General features: G+C 40.2%; 1 protein-coding gene across 3 annotated transcripts in view; it reads left to right on the forward strand.

Moving 5' to 3' along the window:
- LOC125456983 (adhesion G-protein coupled receptor G6-like) overlaps positions 1-19454 on the forward strand; it is a 205003-nt gene that overhangs the window by 81130 nt on the left and 104419 nt on the right. For all 3 annotated transcript variants that reach the window (XM_059650387.1, XM_059650386.1, XM_059650388.1), the window contains exons 4-10: positions 862-906; positions 4223-4270; positions 6236-6283; positions 9089-9133; positions 12704-12751; positions 17913-17960; positions 18446-18484. In XM_059650387.1, coding sequence (XP_059506370.1) covers positions 862-906; positions 4223-4270; positions 6236-6283; positions 9089-9133; positions 12704-12751; positions 17913-17960; positions 18446-18484 — 321 coding nt within the window. The remainder of the gene's footprint in view (positions 1-861; positions 907-4222; positions 4271-6235; positions 6284-9088; positions 9134-12703; positions 12752-17912; positions 17961-18445; positions 18485-19454) is intronic.

Raw genomic sequence — 19454 nt, forward strand, 5'->3', positions numbered from 1 at the left:
CTGCAGCCATATGGTATCAATGTGGACTTCACCAGTTTCAAAATCTCCCCTTCCCCTACTGCATCCCTCAACCAGCCCAGTTCGTCCCCTCCCCCCACTGCACCACACAACCAGCCCAGCTCTTCCCCCCCACCCACTGCATCCCTAAACCAGTCCAACCTGTCTAAAAAGGAAGGGTCTAGGCCCGAAACGTCAGCTTTTGTGCTCCTGAGATGCTGCTTTGCCTGCTGTGTTCATCCAGCCTCACATTTTATTATCTTGGAATCTCCAGCATCTGCAGTTCCCATTATCTCTCATTGCATCAAAATTGCTTTTGGACATCTGGTGGTTGTGGAAGACATTACACAAACACAACTTCCCTCTTTACAAGAGCATTATTATATTCATATTCCGCTTCTACCTTTGGATACTGTGGCAGTTTCAGCAGCTTGGTCTCTGGAAAGTCATCTATTCAGCCTACCTTGTCTTCAATTGAGTGATTGCATCAATTTATTGCCTTGGGAATGAATCAGATACATGACCGAAGCATACTAGCCAACTATTTCTTTGAAAGTAACCATATTAAAATCACAGTCAACGTTTCATTGTGTTCAAATAATTTGCAGATACTTTAGTAGTGAGTCTCAAAATGACTTGGTTCAATGCAGATAAATTGACATTTTCTTTCCTCCCTAACCCTGACAGATGTGCAGTATCCATTAATACTTTTAAAAAAGAACTTGGGCAGAGAATTCTTCAATGAAGGATTTTCTTAGAATCCAGCATTTTCTGAAAACCTGTATAAATGTTAAGCATAATTAATTGTTGTTTGTGTCCAATATGAATTGTTTGATCTGTTCTAATATTGTAAAAATTTTACAGGCTCCACGTCTTCTGAAGTTACATTATCTCCATCAAGCACAAAAGGTAGTGCAAATATGATTTCTGTGAATGTGTCGGTTTAAGTTAGTTATTTAAAAAAACAAAGAGAATTGCTGGAAAGATGATCCACTGAAATCAATTTCAGCTCTATAAATTGTGCAGGTCCAACTTTGAGGCTGGATGCCTCTTGGCTATGCAAAACTACGATTATAGCATCACTGTCTCCAATATCAGTCAAGCTTGGCTTTAATTGTTAACCATACATTCAACTTCCATGACGCTGAAACAAGAGCCCAGGGCCTTGAAAGCACAGTACAGTTGCAGTAATTTGCAACTCCTGCAAAGGCAGAGTGATTGGAGTATCACATTAATCCCTGTAAGATCATTCAGACTTCTCCACTAGACTGTTTCTACAAAGAACAACTTTAACAGTTTACCTTCCAAGCAATGTTGTTCCAAACTGAGCACAAATGAGTTGTAATCATTTTGCAAGGATTTCATTTATCAACAAAGCAACTTCACCAGTACAGGTGATTGCAAATTGTTATTTGATAATTTAAATTTTGGGTACACATCTGTACATTAATGGACAAAGTTTGTTATTTACATGTCTGGATGAATGACGTATGTTTCTGCTTAATGATGTACCTTGTTTAGGATACCCGTAAATGACTTTTAAAAAGAAGTGTGAGCTTCACAGTGACTGAGATAAAGAATCACCAACATATTATGTTTTAAGACTCTTACTGCAACAACACCAAAATCAAAATAGACTAAACAACTAATACATTAAACTATGGGAAATACATTTGTTATTAAATTTAGAACATTGTTTACGACAAAAACTCCATGCCCCGAAATGTTAGCTATAAACTTCTCAAACAATAAACAGTGTGAGCATTGCTCAGTTAGCTGGAAAAATATGTTGGGACTGGTAAACATCAGATTTTCGATATTAAGAATTTTGAACAAGCCCAATTCTTCAACAACATTTTTACCGGTGAGGTGACAATCTCCCTAGTGAGCAGTGAGAGACTTATTTGTATCTATTTATGTGCACTAGCATACCTTTATTACCTAATTTTCTCTCATTTATGTGCAATTTCCCATTCCCCAATCATTGAATAGAAACTAGACTGCAACAATTCCTGACTGACCAGGTATCTCATTACTCAAGAATGCTGTTTGCTCTTACAGACCCTTTGGGCAGCAATGTCCTACATTTCAGGGTACGTCGCTGGGCAGTGAGCACACGCACACTATCCATCAATGAGGTTGGCTTGAGACAAATGCTACCCTCATTGCACCCTCATAGCTCTTCTCTGATCCATTCTCCATCAAAGCTTTGTACTTCAATGCTGCGCTTTGGAGCAGACCAGTGCCTTTTATTGTAATATTTGGGTTTTGCCTGGCCTTTTTGCTCTTTTCCCCTCGGCCAGAGCTTATAGAAAGACTCGTAGCACTCTGTGTTGCCTCAGTCAGGGTTCATTAAATCGATGGTGTCATCCAATATGAATTCAGAGGCTTGGACACAGCCAGTCAGTCACTTGGGTGGCCAGGGTCAACAGATCCATAACTTTATGATGAAGGAGGAGGCCATGGTCAGTCCTGGAAGTCAAGGTAAGCAGGCAAGAATGTTGCAATAGGTCAGCCAGAGCAGTGGGGGATCTGGTCAGTCATCAGACAGGGTTAACTGTCCAAGTTGGTCAGACTAGGAACAAACTAGTCCACCTCTCACTACAGTGTGTAGTGAAAGGCAACCCTGGCCAACAGCACATGAGCAGCACTTTAAGACTGGTGCCAGAAACCCCAGGAGGCCCAACAGCAATCAGTATTCTGGCTCCAGTGAAAAGGAAGGTGGGACAAAATGGAGGTGTGTATTATGAGGTAAGTTATGGAGAACAGTGACAAATAACTAGATTGGCGTCAAGCTTAATAAAACTCACCAAATTGATACTCAGCTGATTTTGTTTTTGTAAATTTCAGCTCACAGATTAGAGTTAAAATCAAAAGCTGCTCCTAATTTTAGTGGGATCTGTTCTCCTTACCCCCAACGTGTTGAATTTTTAAAGTTCCTGACAACAATTCAATGTGTATAATTGAATGATCGCCAGCAACAAGGCACCTTTTTGGAGAGTCCTTGGTTTGCAATGCTTCACAATTGTTTCCTGGAATGGTAGCTCTCTGCTTGGAGCTCAACACATGTAAAAACTTATTTTCTCCTGCCCAGCAAAATAGAAACCTGTTGTGAGCCTTCTTGCTCCAAATCTCTCAGTTTGACTGACTCAGTCTGTGAGTCTGTGCTACAATAAAGCCAGCAGCATTCTCTATTCTATGCAGTCACTAAAACTTGACTTTGAATAAATTCCAATTTGATTTTCTGTCTTCATAACAAGCAGGTCACATGGATATCTCTTGGAACAGATCCCGTAGGACGTTCCATGATTCTCTCCAGATTTTCCCCTTGAGTTATAGGAGACTGTTTAATAAAGCCCATCATTTATAACACTGATTAACAAATTTTGTCCCCCACTTATTTTCCATCAACAATTATGTTCATGTATGCAATGTTGCACAGAATTGAAATGGATAGTAAGCACAATAATCAGATTTAGTTGATTTAATACTTTTTTATGACCAAATGCAATTGTGGAAAGCTATCTGTATGTGTGCTGAAATAACTACCTTTGACTTGGAGGGCATGGGTTCAAACCTTACGTGCTCCAGATGTGTTACCGTAAGTCTGAGCAAGTTGATTAAACCTATCTAGGGAAACCATCAGCGTTTGTAGACAATGAAATGAAACTGTTGGAAGATAGCTACTGCTCTGAAAATTACCAGTCGCACAATTTCAATGAGAGGAAATTTTTTTCAGGGAATTTCTTAACCACCTCAGCAGTGACAGGTAATGAAAATAGGTACTTGAGAGATCTAAGTTATGAAAATGACAGCCAGATATTGAAATGCATGAAATTGGTTCTCTTTGCTATCTAGGCTATGACAACTTCCTGAGTAAATATTAACCCTTCCAGTATTCACAATATTTGTCTTGAAGACTGCCCTCCAGAAATTACAGCGTCCTCTAGATTTACAATAACAAACACCGTCATCTAAAATATCTATATTTGTGCTGGGAACAGCTCTCGCTTCTGATCAGCACAGACAAAGTTTGTTAAATATGTTGTAAAAGGGAATTGTTCTATGGATTAAACTTGGGGGAAAAAAATCAACATTCCACAATACGGTCCTTAAGGAGTTTATTAAAATAATTGACATTACAGATGACAGACAATTCTAATCAGATTACAGATGAATGCTGCAGACAGGGTCCAGCTGTTGACTGTGTGAACTTTTCTTACAGAAATCAGCATGCCATCTACTGGGACATCATCTCCACCAAACATGACAGGTAGAGAAAAATGTGATCTTTGCAAATATTAAAGATATTAAATATTAAGAACTTAAAACTGAGACATTCAGAACCAGAGGATGCTCCTGATGTGGTTTATTACTGAATCAGATGGGGCAGAAGGTGTCTGTTCAGATCTTTGGAACCGGTATAGATCTTTGGAAGAGCTGTTCAGTTATTCCCACTCTCCTACCATCCCAGTATTCATTCAATTCACTTTTGACAATTATGATTGGAAAGGCTTCCAGCAACCCATTGTGTAATGCATTCCGGATCATTGCACATCTGCTCATCAATCCGGTCAGATACTGGAAAAGTGATTTTTGAGATTACAGCATTACGCTTCAGTTTAACACCAGACGGAGCAGTGAAACCGATCTCAGCATTATGAGTTGTGAAAAAAGTTGAGTTCAGAAGGCTTCAAAAGCTGCAGAGATGTGGTTACAGACTTGCTGTCTTTATTTTCAACAGTCAAACTGACATTGTAAAGCTTATTCCTACCTACAGACCACAGTTTACAACATTGAAAGGGCAATAATCATGGCTTCCAGGTGTTTGGTAACATAGGAGAGTTTAATGGTAGTTTTGCAACATCAAAAGTTGCGCAGAGTTTGCAGTATCAGACAGACTCTCGTTATACATTATAGAAAATTTCCTGGGTTAGAGCTGGTTCCATAAATGACTTCTTCACAAGATGTCAATGATTGTAATTTTCACATTCAAACTGAATGCTTTAAAACGTTAGTACAATTTTTTTTTTCCAGTACTAACATATCACCAATACACAAAGGACAAATTCTGTTTTGTTTCGCTGCCTGAATATTCTTTTTCTCTTTCTTACTGATGCGCATTGATTGACACATTCTACTCCTCCGCTTATTTGCCACCCCGGGAACTCATTTATGTTGCACTGTGTTTCAGCGGGACTATCGCCCAGAAGAAAAATGGACACTTGGTATTGTCTTATCACCCAGAAATGTCACTGGTGCAGTAGTTTCTAAAAATGGCAATGAACACCGAAACAGATGTCAACCAAGTGCCTGTAAAAGAAACATTAAACCATCATTTGCGCTCCAATATACTCCATTGAGTTTAATCTGTTTCTTTGCAAGGTCATTCCACCCAAATGATTTGCAAGAGATGAAAATGAAAAAACACCCCCACATCAAAACTATCCTCTTGTGATCTTTTAGAGTAAACTCCTTTTCCACTATTACCTTCTTGTGTCTATTGTAGAATGTGGAGACCATTTAAAAGTTGAAAATGACAGCTAGTATGAATAGACACAGCTTGATATTTATTTGATGATTTTATGACTGCCTTAGTGTTTGTTGTTTATCATGTGCAATTACTAACATATCATTTTCCTTTTCTCCATTTGCAATTCTCTTTAAGGTTCACAATGATCTTGTTAGAACCCTTTATCACTGGTGCTGGAACATCAGGAAAAATCAATACATGTAATAACAAAGAGCAAATATCACCAACTCATGGAATGACAATGAAAGGCTAGGACCCATAAATAAGATTATATTGTTTGTAGATGTGTAATTGTAACTTTGTATAAATATTTGTTCCTCTGAAAATTGCCAATTTTCCACCTTAAGTTGATGATATTTATTGCTTTGAATTAATAATAACATTTCAAAATTCCTTTCTATTTGGTCTGATTTCACTTCAAAAGTGGATTTTTCACAACAGATGGCCTGGGTTTGACTGGGAATAGATTTTTGCTTCCAATCAGCTCATGGGTTAAAAGCACTGTCGGAGGAAATGATCTGTATCTCCTGAACACAGGAAAAATGGAGCATTTTTCAGCATAATCCTTCATTCTGTTGTTTGTGGAAGTAAATTAACTGTGCTGTCTTGTATGGGCAATTTACAAAGTTAGGTTGTGGATGGGTGAGGCTGTTGATTATCTGTCAGTCTGTCTGACTGCACTGAAATCACATTCTTGTCTTGCAGAAATCAGCACAACACCTACTAAGATATCATCTCCACCAAATACAACAGGTACTGAAATGAGCTCTTTGTAAATATTAAGAATGTAAGAAAACTGTTGAAAAAGAGCTGTTCAGAACCATGGGAAGTTCCTGATTTTTTTTATTGAATCAGACAGAGTAGAAGCTGGCTGTTCAGTCCTTTGAGCCTGTGCAGTGTGTTTTTGAAAGAGCTGTTCAATTATTCTCACTCACCTGCCTTCCCACATAACCTTGGAAGTTTTCTGCTTTCCGAGTATTTATTCAATTCAATTTTGACAATTATAATCAGAAATGTTTCCAACAACTCATTATGTAGCGCATTCTAGATCATATCATATCTTCCTATCAATCTGGTCAGATACTAGAAGTTTGAGTTTTGAGAGTGCAGTAATTCAGATTCAACCCAAAAAAAGAACTCGGAATGGTGGAGCAGCGAAACCAATCTCGGCATAAAAGTTCTGAAAATTGTTGAGTTTGTTTGGCACTTACAGCTGTGGAGATGTGATCACCAACTTGTTGTTTATAATTTCAACAATGATCTAGCTGATAGTGTCAATCTTGGTCTCACCTACATTTTATAACATTGAAGAGACAGATGGCAGCATAAGACAGTTTGTTGAGTAATTTTATAATATCAACAGAGAGTCATGCAACATGGAAGCTAACTCTTCAGTCCAATGAGTTCACGCCAACCATGTTCCTAAACTAAACTCATCCCACTTATCTGCATTTGGCCCATACCCCTCCTATCCTTTCATATTCATGTTCCTATCCAAATGTCTTTGAAATGATATAACTGCATCTGCATCCATCACGTTCTCTGGCAGGTCATTCCACCAACTAATCACTCCCTGCGTAAAAATGCTGCTCCTCATATCCTTTTTAAAACTTCATCCTCTCGCCTTAAATATATGACCCCTAGTTTTGAACTTTCTCACCCTTGGGAAAACACCCTTCCTATGTACCATATCTTTGCCCCTCATGATTTTATAGATCACTATAAGGTCACCCTTCAACCTCCTATGCTCCAATGGAAAATAGTCCCAACATATCCAGCCTATCTTGAAATCTGACACCCTCCATTCCCAGCAACACCTTGATAAGAAATCTTATCTGTATCCTCTCAAATTTAATTATATCCTTCCTGTAGCAGGGTGACCCGATCTGCACAGAGTGCTCCAGAAAAGGCCTCACCAACATCCTATACAACTTCAACATGACGTTCCAACTCCGATACTCAATGACCTGAGCAACGAAGGCAAGCATGATAAATGCCTTCTTTCTCGCCCTGTCCATCTGGAGAGTTTGCAGTACCAGACAGGTTCCTGTTTCATGTCACAGGCCATTTCCTGGCTTAGAGCTGGTTCCATAAATAAAGACTTCAGAGGTTGGCGAAGATAGAAATTAATACATTCAAACTGACTGCTTTAAACTTTTGCAACAAATTCATTTGCCAATACTACCATATCACCCACGCATTAATCGACAAATTTTGTTTTGTTTGACTGAATGAATGTCCTTTATTCTCTTTATTACTGAGTCAGAAGTTACACAATGTGAGGCTTTAGTCCAGCAGGTTTATTTGAAATCAAAAGCTTTTGGAGGACAGATCCTTCGCCTATGAATAGACCTGTTGGACTATACCCTGCTGTCATGTGACTTTTAACTTTGCCCACCCCAGTCTAACACCAGTACCTCCACATCATGGCTCCTTTCTTACTGATGCACATTGATTGACACTTTCTGCCTCTCTGCTTCTTTGCCACCAGTGTCACATTTATGTTGCGCATTGTTTCAGAGGGATGGTTTCCCCAAAGGAAAAGAGACACTTAGCACTGTCGAGTCACCCATCAATGCTACTGGTGCAGCAGTCTCTGAAAATGCCAATAATCACAGAAAATGTCAACTACACGTTTGTACAAGGAATATTATACCATCATATGGGCTCCAACGTACTCCACTGAATTCACTTTGGGGGTTCCTTGGAAGACTATTCCACAAGGTTGTTTTCCAAGTGATGACAATGAAAATTGCCAAATCAAAGCTATCCTCATGGAAGTTTTTAAGAGTAGGTTCCTTTTCCACTATTACCTCCTACCCATTTCAGAACGCATTGCTGATTTCAAAGTTGAAAATGATAGCCATATATTTATATAAAAAAACACGGCTTTATTTTTATTTCATTGTATACCACTGCCTTCATGTATATTGTCTCAAGTGCAATTTTCAACAAATCCATTCCCCTTTGCAGCGGAAAAGGGAATTCCTCTTTAAGGTTCACAATAATCTTGTCAGCACCCCTAATCACTGGTGCCAAAACATCAGGAAAAGCCAATACACTTAATAACAAAAAACAAGTGTCAGCAACCATGGAATGACACCAGAAAATGACAGGTCCGGTATATAGGATTGTATTGTTTGTAGATGTGTGAATGTAATTTGGTATAAATATTTATTTCTTTGAAAACTGTCAATCTTGCAGCTTTATCTGATGAGTTTAACTACTTGGAATTAATAATAAAATCTCAATATCTTTTTTGGATGGGTTTCACTTCGAAAATGGATTTTTGACAACAAAAGGCCTGGGTTTGACTGGAAATAGATTTTGCACCCAATCAGCTCATGAGCTCAATGCAATGTTGGAGGAAATGATCTGTATCTCCTGAAAGTAAGAAAAATGGAACATCCTCAATTATGTTGTTTTGTGAAAGTAAAAACCTGTGCTTTCTTGTATGGACAATTTACAACGTTTTGTTGTAGACAGGGTAAGGCTGTTGATTACCATTCTGTCTGACAGTCTGTCATGCTGAACTGAAATCACAATCTTGTCTTACAGAAAGCAGCACACCTACTGAGATATCATCTCCATCGAATACAACAGGTACTGAAATGTAATCTTTGTGATATTAGGAATATAAGAAAACTGTTGTTGAATAGAGCTAATCAGAACCACAGGAAGCTCCTGATGTGTTTTATTATTGAATCAGACAGGACTGAAAGTAAGAGAGAGATAATGGGAACTGCAGATGATGGAGAATCCAAGATAACAAAGTGTGGAGCTGGATGAACACAGCAGGCCAAGCAGCATCTTAGGAGCACAAAAGCTGACGTTTCGGACCTAGGCCCTTCATCAGAAAAAGGGGGATGGGGACAGGATTTCGAAATAAGTAGGGAGAGAGGGGGAGGCAGGCTGAAGATGGACAGAGGAGAAGATACGTGGAGAGGAAACTGACAAGTTAAAGGGGTCGGGATAGAGCCTGTAGGGGTGAGTATAGGTAGGGAGGGGATAGGTCAGTCTGGGGAGGACAGACAGGTCAAGGGGATGGGATGAGGTTAGTAGGTAGGAAATGGAGGAGTGGCTTGAGGTGGGAGGAGGGTATAGGTGAGAGGAAGAAGAAGAGGTTTGGGAGGCGGGGACGAGCTGGGCTGGTTTTGGGATGCAGTGGGGGAAGGGGAGATTTTGAAGCTGGTGAAGTCCACATTGATACCAATGGGCTGCAGGGTTCCCAAGCGGAATATTAGTTGCTGTTCCTGCAACCTTCGGGTGGCATCATTGTGGCACTGCAGGAGGCCCATGATGGACATGTCATCTAAAGAATGGGAGGGGGAGTTGAAATGGTTCGCGACTGGGAGCAGCAGTTGTTTGTTGCGAACCGAGCGGAGGTGTTCTGCAAAGCGGTCCCCAAGCCTCCGCCTGGTTTCCCTGATGTAGAAGAAGCCATAATGGGTAAGGCAGATGCAGTATGCCACATTGGCAGATGTGCAGGTGAACATCTGCTTGATGTGGAAAGTCTTCTTGTGGCTTGAGATGGGGGTGAGGGAGGAGGTGTGGGGGCAAGTGTAGCACTTACTGCGGTTGCAGGGGAAAGTGCCGGGTGTGGTGGGGCTAGAGGGAAGTTTGGAGCAGACAAGGGAGCCACAGAGAGAGTGGTCCCTCTGGAACGCAGACAAGGGTGGGGATGGAAAAATGTCTTTGGTGGTGGGGTCGGATTGCAGATGGCGGAAGTGTTGGAGGATGATATGTTGGATCCAAAGGTTGGTGAGGTGGTATGTGAGGACGAGGGGGAATTTTCTTTTGGCGGTTATTGGGGGGATGGGGTGTGAGGGATGTGTTGCCTGAAATGCGGGAGACACGGTCTTGAAGAAGTTGCGGTCCTTGAAGAATGAGGACAGCTGCGATGTACGGGAGTGGAATGTCTCATCCTGTGATGCAGCGGAGTCGAAGGAATTGGGAATGGGGATGAAATCTTTGCAGAAAGGTGATGGCTGTTCAGTCCTCTGAGCCTTGTACAGGTTTTGGCTTTGAAAGAACTCTGCAGTTGTTTCCACTCTCACAGCTTCCCACATAACCCTGGAAATTTCTGCTCGCCCAGCATTTATTCAATTCACTTGTGACAATTTTGATCAGAAGTGATTACAACAACCCAATGTGTAGTACATTCTGAATCCTGTCACATCTTCCCATTCATCCAGTCAGATACTGGATATGCGACTTTTGAGATTGCAGCAGTTCACTTCAGTTTAACACCAGTTTGAGCAGAAAAACCAATCTCAGCAGTACAAGTTCTGAAAAATGTCAAGTTTGCATGGTGCTTATAGGCGTGGAGATGTAATCAGACCTATAATTTATAATTTCGACAATAATCAAGCTGGCAGTGTGAAGCTTGTTATCACCCAACAACTACATTTTACAACATTGAAGGGGTAACAACTGTGGGCCCAGGGAGCTGGAAACATAAGAGAGTTTGGTAGAGTCATAGAGTCACACAACATGGCAACAAACCCTTTGCTCCAACTAATCCATATAGACCATGTATCCAAACTAAACTAGGTCCACCCGCCTGTGTTTGGACCATATCCCTCCAAACCTTTTTTATTCATGTACTTATCTAAATGCCTATTAAATGTTGTAACTGTAATTGCAGTTAGCACTTCCTGTGGCACTTCATTCCAGACCTGACCCACCCACTGTCTTTTAAAAAAATAAGTTACTTCTCTTGTCCTTTTTTAAGCTTTTTCCTCTCACTTTAAAAATATGCCCCCTTGCTTTGATATCCTCATCCTAGGGAAAAGACCCTTGCTCATCACTTAATGCTGTGGCTTTAAGAGGTTATTTTGTTCTGGTTTTCTTTTTAAAGAGAATTTTTAAGACAATGGTGCTGAGCTGTACGGTTAGAAAGAAATGAAAGTAAACAGTTTCTGAGGCCTTGGATTGGGTTGTTATTGTAAAGTTGGAACAGTAGAAGCAAGCAACATATGAGACAATCTGTTCTGAGTTTGCCTTTTTCCAAGGGGGTGTTTGTGGGATGTTATTTCGCTGAAACAGTTACTGTTTAGTAGTTAGATAATATATTATTCTGTTAAATCTTCCATTAGAGTTAAGTGATTCCAAGTTCCTCATTCTTTTGATGTATTTTAGCTATAGTGTTTGATTAAATTGTGTTTTGCTTAACATTAGGTAGTTTGACTAATCGAATTATATCTGGAACACCAAACATCACATTTACCTTTAAAATAATTAAAAGTTAGGGTCTAGGCTATTTTCTTAATATACCTTGAGGCATCTGTTCTGGTCTGTAACTCCCCTCATGATTTTATAAACATCTATAAAGTCTTCCCTCAACATCCTATGCTCCAGTGAAAAAATATCCCAGTTTATCCAGAGATGGTCAGAACTGCCAATGCTGGAGTTAGAGATAACACAGTGTGGAACTGGAGGAACACAGCGGGCCAGGCAGCATCAGAGGAGCAGGAAAGTTGACATTTCAGGTTGGGACCTTTCTTCAGAAATATCAGCTTTCCTGCTCCTCTGATGCTGCCTGGCCTGCTGTGTTACTCCAGCTCCACACTGTGTTATCCTAAATTATCCAGTCTATTTTTATAACTCAAACACCCCATTTCTGGTAAAATCCTGGTAAATCTTTCTGAAGCCTCTCCAATTTAACAATCTTTCATGTAACAGGGTGACCAGAACTCCACATAGTACTCCAGAAGAAGCCTCGCTAAGGTCCTGTATGACCTCAAAACGATATCCCAAATCCTGTACACAATGGCCTGAACAACGAAGGCAAACTGCTAAATGCCTTCTTGACCACCCTATCAACCTGGAAAGCTTTTTTTTATCAGATTGGTTCCTGTTACATGTCACAGCCCATTCCTCATCTTCTGTAAATAACCACTTGGCAAGTTGCCAAAGATGGAAATTCATACATTCACACTGGCTGCTTTAGACTTTTACAACAAATTCATTTGCCAACGCTACCATATTATCTGGGACAGAAAATTATTGTAAATTGTGCGCACAATTAAATGTTCAAATTGTCAACTACACAATAATGAACACATTTTGTTTTATTGACTGAATGAATGTTCTTTGTTCTCTTTCTTGCTGATGCGCACTGACACTTTCTGTGAGGCTGTTGATTGTCTGAATCACAATCTTGTTTTACAGAAATCAATACAATACTGACTGGGACATCACCTCGACTGAACATAACAGGTACTGAAAATGTGCTTTTTGTAAATATTAAGAATGTAAAAAAACTGTTGTTGAAATTGAGCTATTCAGAAACACAGGAAGCTCCTGATGTGTTTTGTTTTTAATCAGGTAGGGTAGGAGGTGGCTCTTCAGTCCTTTGAGCCTATACAGGTCTCTTTGAAAGAGCTGTTCAATTATTCTCACTCTCCTGTCTTCCCACATAACTCTGGAAATTTCAGCTTTCTGAGTATTTATTCAATTCAATTTTGACAATTATGAACAGAAATGATTACAACAATGTTTAGTGCATTCTGGATCATATCACAATCTTCCCATCAATCCGGTCAGATAGGGGAAATGTGATTTTTGACATTGTCGAAGTTCACTTCAGTTTAACACCAGGTGGAGCAGTAAAATCTCAGCTGTACGAGTTGTGAAAGAGTTTGTATAGTGCTCACAGCTGTAAAGATGTGATTACAGACTTATTGCCGATAGTTTCAACAATAATCAAGCTGGCACTGTAAAGCTTGTTCTCACCTGACAATTACAACATTGAAGGGACAATAATCTTGTGCCCACGCGATTGGCAACAGAACAGAGCTTGTTTAGTAATTTTATAACATCAAAAGTTTTGGAGTGTTGGCAGGATCAAACATATACATATATCACAGCCAATTTCCAGGCCTAGAGATGGTTCCACAAATGACCACTTCACAGGCCGTTAGTAAGGGAAATTAGTACATTCAAACTGACAGTTTTTAATTTTTACCACAAACTAATTTCCTTATACTATTATTACCCCCAAAAAATTAAGGAAAAAGTTTTTTGTTTTGTTTGACTGAATGAATACTCTTTTGCTCTCTTTCTTGCTGATGCACACTGATTGACACACTCTGCCCCTCTGCTTATTTGCCACCAGCATCTCATTTAAGTTGCACCATGTTTCAGAGGGACGATCTTCCAGATGGACAAGAGACACTTAGCATCATCCCGTGTAGCAGCCTCCTGGATGCTAAAATACACGTTGCCAATTTGTCCAAACAACAAATGATGCTGGGCACATTGGCCAAGTGAAAGTCTGAAACCATAGAAGCACAGATCAGACACAGTGCAAACACAGAAGCCATGTGCTAACGACATTAGCGTAATGTAAAAAGCAACAGTTAGTCTGCACAATATAGTGTGGTGCTAGAGGAACACAGCATGTTCCTCAGTTTCTGAAGAAGGGTCCCGACCCGAAATGTCAACTTTCCTTCTCCTCTGCTGCCTGGCCTGCTGGGTTCCTCCAGCTCCACATTGTGTTATTTTTGACTCCAGCATCTGCAGTTCTTAGTATCTCCAAGTTAGTCTGCAACAATTTATCCATTAAACAAAGGGCAGCCCAGACAGAAAGGCGCCAAATCCTGCCACACAAAGAATCTTGGCAATAGCATGCCATCTAAATGATTTATTCTTGTTTCAAACTATTAAGTGTATCTCCCTAATTGGTCATAACACAAAAAATTCCAGAAAACCATTTAAAAAGTATAAAAATAAAGTTCACCTGCAGTCCTGCCTCTTGGAACTGCTCTTGTATTCGTCTGAGGCCTTTTGAGGAGATCAGCATGGCAAGAGGCAGACACCAGCTGACCATCAAAAGAGAGAGAGAGAGCGAGAGAGAGACAGGGAGATAGGAGCTCTGCAGACCCAGGGACAGAGCCACAGAGAGAGCAACTGTGAAAATTTACAAGAGAGTCGGGAAGTATTGTAACTGTAAACAGCCAAATAGGATTAGGGATAATATGTTTAGTATTAAACATTATTGCAATTTTGTTCCTAATAAGATGGGAATGTTTTGCTCTGGTGCCAGCTTGGTTTGGACACTTTGGTATTGTGGGACAGCTGGGCAAATTCATTCGTAACATTCTGGTTGGAGTTGTCTGCAACTTGTTTAAAGAAGAATCAGACTACATTTGGTGTCCCTGTTGAGAAGCTTCAGTGTGAAGTGACCCTCAAGGTCCTCCAAACCCAAACTGCCAAACTTGCCTAGTATCTTGCACATTCAGCCTGAGCTGGTTGTTAAAAGGGCAGCTGCCCCACGCCAAGGCCAGGTCATAGATTGAATATGTGAGATGTTGGCACTGACTACAATTGAGCCATAAACCAGGTACCTTAAACTGTGGCAGGCACACTACGAGCCAGGTGTTCTACAGCCGGTGTGAGCAAAGCATGAGCTGGAGAAGGGTAGTGGGGTATAGAGGAGTTGTGAGGAAATCAGTATAGAGGGGGAAAGATGCGTGCCTCTTGTGTAGAAACTGTAGAGACACTTTGGACTCCTTCAACAAACCATGGGAGCTTTTATTTTAACCCCTTGTTGTCCCAGTCCCAGCAGTGTTTGACGGAGTCAGTGTGAGGGGAGCTTAAATTTATTTATTTTCAGTGAAGAAGAAACTTTCCTCTGAATTTTAAACTGTTGTCCCTGTCCTGGGAGTGTTCAACGGGGATGGAGCTAAGGGGATTTAAATTTTAGTTTACTTTGAGTTCAAATGTGTAGAGGAAAGTTTACTCTGTGTTTCGACTCCTCATGTTCCCTACCCCAGGAGTGTTTGATGGGGACAGAGTTGAAGGAAAGTCTTTTTTTAAATTTTAAGATTTGAGGGAATTTTTGTGTTGAGTTCAAGAAGGTTCACACATCCACCCAGCATCACACAACTGATGATCACGCTATATATACCACACCTATTCCAACCACCCAACTGATGGACATTGCCTAAAAAGTGGTACTTTTTGATTCCACCTTGGATCCGTATACATTTTTTTGATGAAATATACCGATAGTCTGTCATGGATGCAGAGGAGCAAACCAAATCAATCACCAAGTGCCTCAATCCAGCAGTCCATTCAGCCCTCCCTAAGGACCAACAATTGGAGAAGGGGTCCCCTAGTGACAGGAAGGCAGTGGTCTTTACTGCTTTTGGGCAGGATAAGGCAGACCTTATTAGTTAGGACTTTTTTTCTTTAGAATGTAGGAGACTGAGAGGGGGTCTTTATAGCAATGTACAAAATCATAAAAGGCATACATAGAGTGAATGCATTCAGTCTTTTTCCCAGGGTTGGGAAATCGAGGACTAGAGGGCATCAGTTCTTAAACTGAATTCATAATAAAATTTCAAGATTTGTTTTCATTTGGACTGATTTCACTTCAAAATGGATTTTTTTTTATATGACAGCCTGAGTTTGACTGGAAATAGATTTTGGTTCCAAGCAGCACATGGGTTAAATGCACTGTTGGGGGAAATGATCTGCATCCACTGAACACCAGAAAAAAATGAACATTTAACTTAATTATGTGGTTCTGTGAAAGTAAATTCCCTGTGCCTTCTTGTATAGATGATTTACAAAGTTAGGCCATGGGTGGGCACGGCTGTTCATTTTCAGTCTGAAATGAAATCACGATATTACAGAAATCAGCATGACACCTACTGGAATATCATCAGGAAGCTGATGTTGTGTTTTGTTATTGAATCAGATAGGGTAGCAGGTGGCTGTTCAGTCTTTTGAGCCTGTACAGGTCTCTTTGAAAGAGCTGTTCAATTATTCTCACCCTCCTGCCTTCCCACATAACTCCAGAAATTTCTGCCCTCCCATTATTTAGTCTGTTTTGACAGTTATGATCAGAACTCAGTGTGTAGTGCATTCCAGGTCACATCACAGCTTCCCAGCAATCTGATCACATACTGGAAATGTGATTTTTGAAACTGCAGTCATTCAGTTCAGTTTAACACCAGAGAACTCCTGGAATGGCAGAGAAATGAAACCAATCTGAGCTATGAGAGTTGTAAAAGATGTTGAGTTTGGATTGTGCTCATAGCTGTAAAGATATGATTACAGACTTATTGTCTATAATTTCAACAAAAATCAAGCTGGCACAGTAAAGTTTGGTCTCACCTAACAACTACATTTTACAACATTGAATGGACACTAATCTTGGGCCTAGGCAGTTGGCAACATAATGGAGTTTGTTTAGTAATTTTACAGCATCAAAAGATGTGGAGTGTTTGCAGCATCAGAGTGGCTCTTGTTGTATACCACAGGCAACTTCCTGGCCTAGAGCTGTTTCCACAAGAGACCACTTCACAGGTTGTCAAAGATGGAAATTGGTGTATTGAAACTAACTGCTTATAAATTTTTGTAACTTCAGATACATTTCCCTACATTACTGTTTCACCCACACATTTATGGAAAATGTTTTGCTTTGTTTGACTGAATGAATGGCCTTGTACTCTTTTTTAATAATGCATATTTATTGGCAATTTCTGCCCCTCTGCATATTTGCCACCAGCTAATTTAAGTTGCATCATGTTTCTGAGGGACGATCTCCCAGGAGGAAAAGAGATACGGAGCACCATGCCATCAACCATCAGTGTCACTGTGCAACATTGTCTAAAAATGCCAATAATATCAGAAGTACATGTCACCAAAGCACACATAAAACAAATATTATGCCATCACATTGGCGCCAATGTAATCCACTAAATTCGATCTGATTCCTTGGAAGGCCATTCTACCCGATTGTTTTCCAAGTAATGAAAATGAAAATCACCACATCAAAACTGTCCTCTTGTAATGTTTAATTGGAAATTCCTGTCCCACTATTACCTCCTGGTATCCATTTCAGAGCACATTGAACATGGAATGGCTCTAGAGGAGGATAGGGCCCATAAGTAGGATTGTTTGTACTTGTGTGAATGTGACTTGGTATAAATAGGTGTTCCTCTAAAAACAATTATCTCAGAGCTTCAGTTGGTGAGATTAACTGCGTGGAATTAATAGTGAAATTTCAAGATTTGTTGTTGTCTGGCCTGATTTCACTACAGAAGTGGATTTTTGACAACAGAAGGCCTGGCTTTGCCTGGGAAAAGATGCTTGTGTATTAAATGCACTGTTGGAAGCAATACTCTGTATGTCCTGAACACAAGAAAAATTGAACATTTGACAGTGTAATTTTTAATTATGTTGGTTTGAGAAAGGAGATTACCTGCGTGCTCTTGTGTGGATAATTTCCAAATTAGTTTGTAGACGGGATGAGGCTTTTGATTTTCTGAGCTGAAGTCACAATCTTGTTTTACACAGAACAGCATGACAGTGGGACATCACTTCGACTGTCTATTGTCTGAACTGATATCATATGTTTCTCTTACAGAGAACAGCACAACACCTACTGGGACATCATCACAAGGAAATAGAACAGGTACAGAAAATGGGATCTTTGTAGCTATTCAGAACATTAGATTACTGTTGTTGAAATGCAGTAACATGATACACAAAGAGCTTGATTCTGTAAAATAAATTTATGCGTGTCCTGATCGGTAGACAATTTCAGAGCTAATGTTACAGACCAGTCAAAATTGTAAAGCTGTTGAATATTGGATCTGAAATCATGTACTTCCCTTTTATTGAACGCCACAGGTCCGACTGGGGTATCAATTCTACATATTTTGCCTTCTGTTCATTTGACATCAGCAACTCCATATAAAATTCTGGACAAAGAAAATATTTGTAACTTAAAATTATCTTGTAAAACAGTATGCAACTGATGTGGCATACTCAGAGTTCATCAATAACAGCAGACAAAACATTAATCAAGTGCATTTAAAAAGCATGTCTTGCCTCACCACAGTCAGTAGAAATGAACATCTCCAACGCCCTGCCTAACTATTTGTAATCTTTTTACAGGGAATTCCTTTACCAATGCAACAATTTCACCTATGACAGGTAATGCAAATGGGTATTTGAAAGATTTTTATTTAAAAAATGACAGCTGTATGCTTGAAATAGGTTCTCTTTGTAATCTAGACTGTGACAACCTTCCGAGTAAAAATAATTTTCTGTGTCACCATTCTAGTATTTAAAATATTTGTTTTTCAGGCTGCCCTCCAGTGGTTACACTCCCTTCTAAATCTACAATTACAACCATAATCACAAACTGTTTATCACGTGTATTGGAATAGATGTTGCTTCTGATCAGCTCAGACAAATTTTGTTAAATGCTTTGTGAAAGGGAATAGTTGTATATTTTAAAAATATTAACATTCAAGATGGCAGCACAGTAAGATGATCTAGTCAAAGCTCCTCTGCTTGCCATCAGAGATAATGGGAACTGCAGATGCTGGAGAATCCGAGATAACAAAGTGTGAAGCTGGATGAACACAGCAGGCCAAGCAGCATCTCAGAAGCACAAAAGCTGACGTTTCGGGCCTAGACACTTCATTAGAGAGGGGGATGGGGAGAGGGAACTGGAATAAATAGGGAGAGCGGGGGAGGCGGACTGAAGATGGAGACAAAAGAAGATAGGTGGAGAGGAGAGTATAGGTGAGGAGGTAGGCAGGGGATAAGTCAGTCAGGGGAGGACGGACAGGTCAAGGGGCGGGATGAGGTTAGTAGGTAGGAAATGGAGGTGCAGCTTGAGGTGGGAGGAGAGGATAAGTGAGAGGAAGAACAGGTTAGGGAGGCGGGGACAGGCTGGGCTGGTTTTGGGATGCAGTGGGGGGAGGGGAGATTTTGAAGCTTGTGAAACCCACAATGATACCATTGGGCTGCAGGGTTCCCAAGCGGAATATGAGTTGCTGATCCTACAATCTTTGGGTGGCATCATTATGGCACTGCAGGAGGCCCATGATGGACATGTTATCTGAGGAATACGAGGGGGAGTTAAAATGGTTCGCTACTGGGAGGTGCAGTTGTT

The sequence above is a fragment of the Stegostoma tigrinum genome, chromosome 12, assembly GCF_030684315.1.
Source record: "Stegostoma tigrinum isolate sSteTig4 chromosome 12, sSteTig4.hap1, whole genome shotgun sequence".
Lineage (NCBI taxonomy): Eukaryota > Metazoa > Chordata > Chondrichthyes > Orectolobiformes > Stegostomatidae > Stegostoma > Stegostoma tigrinum.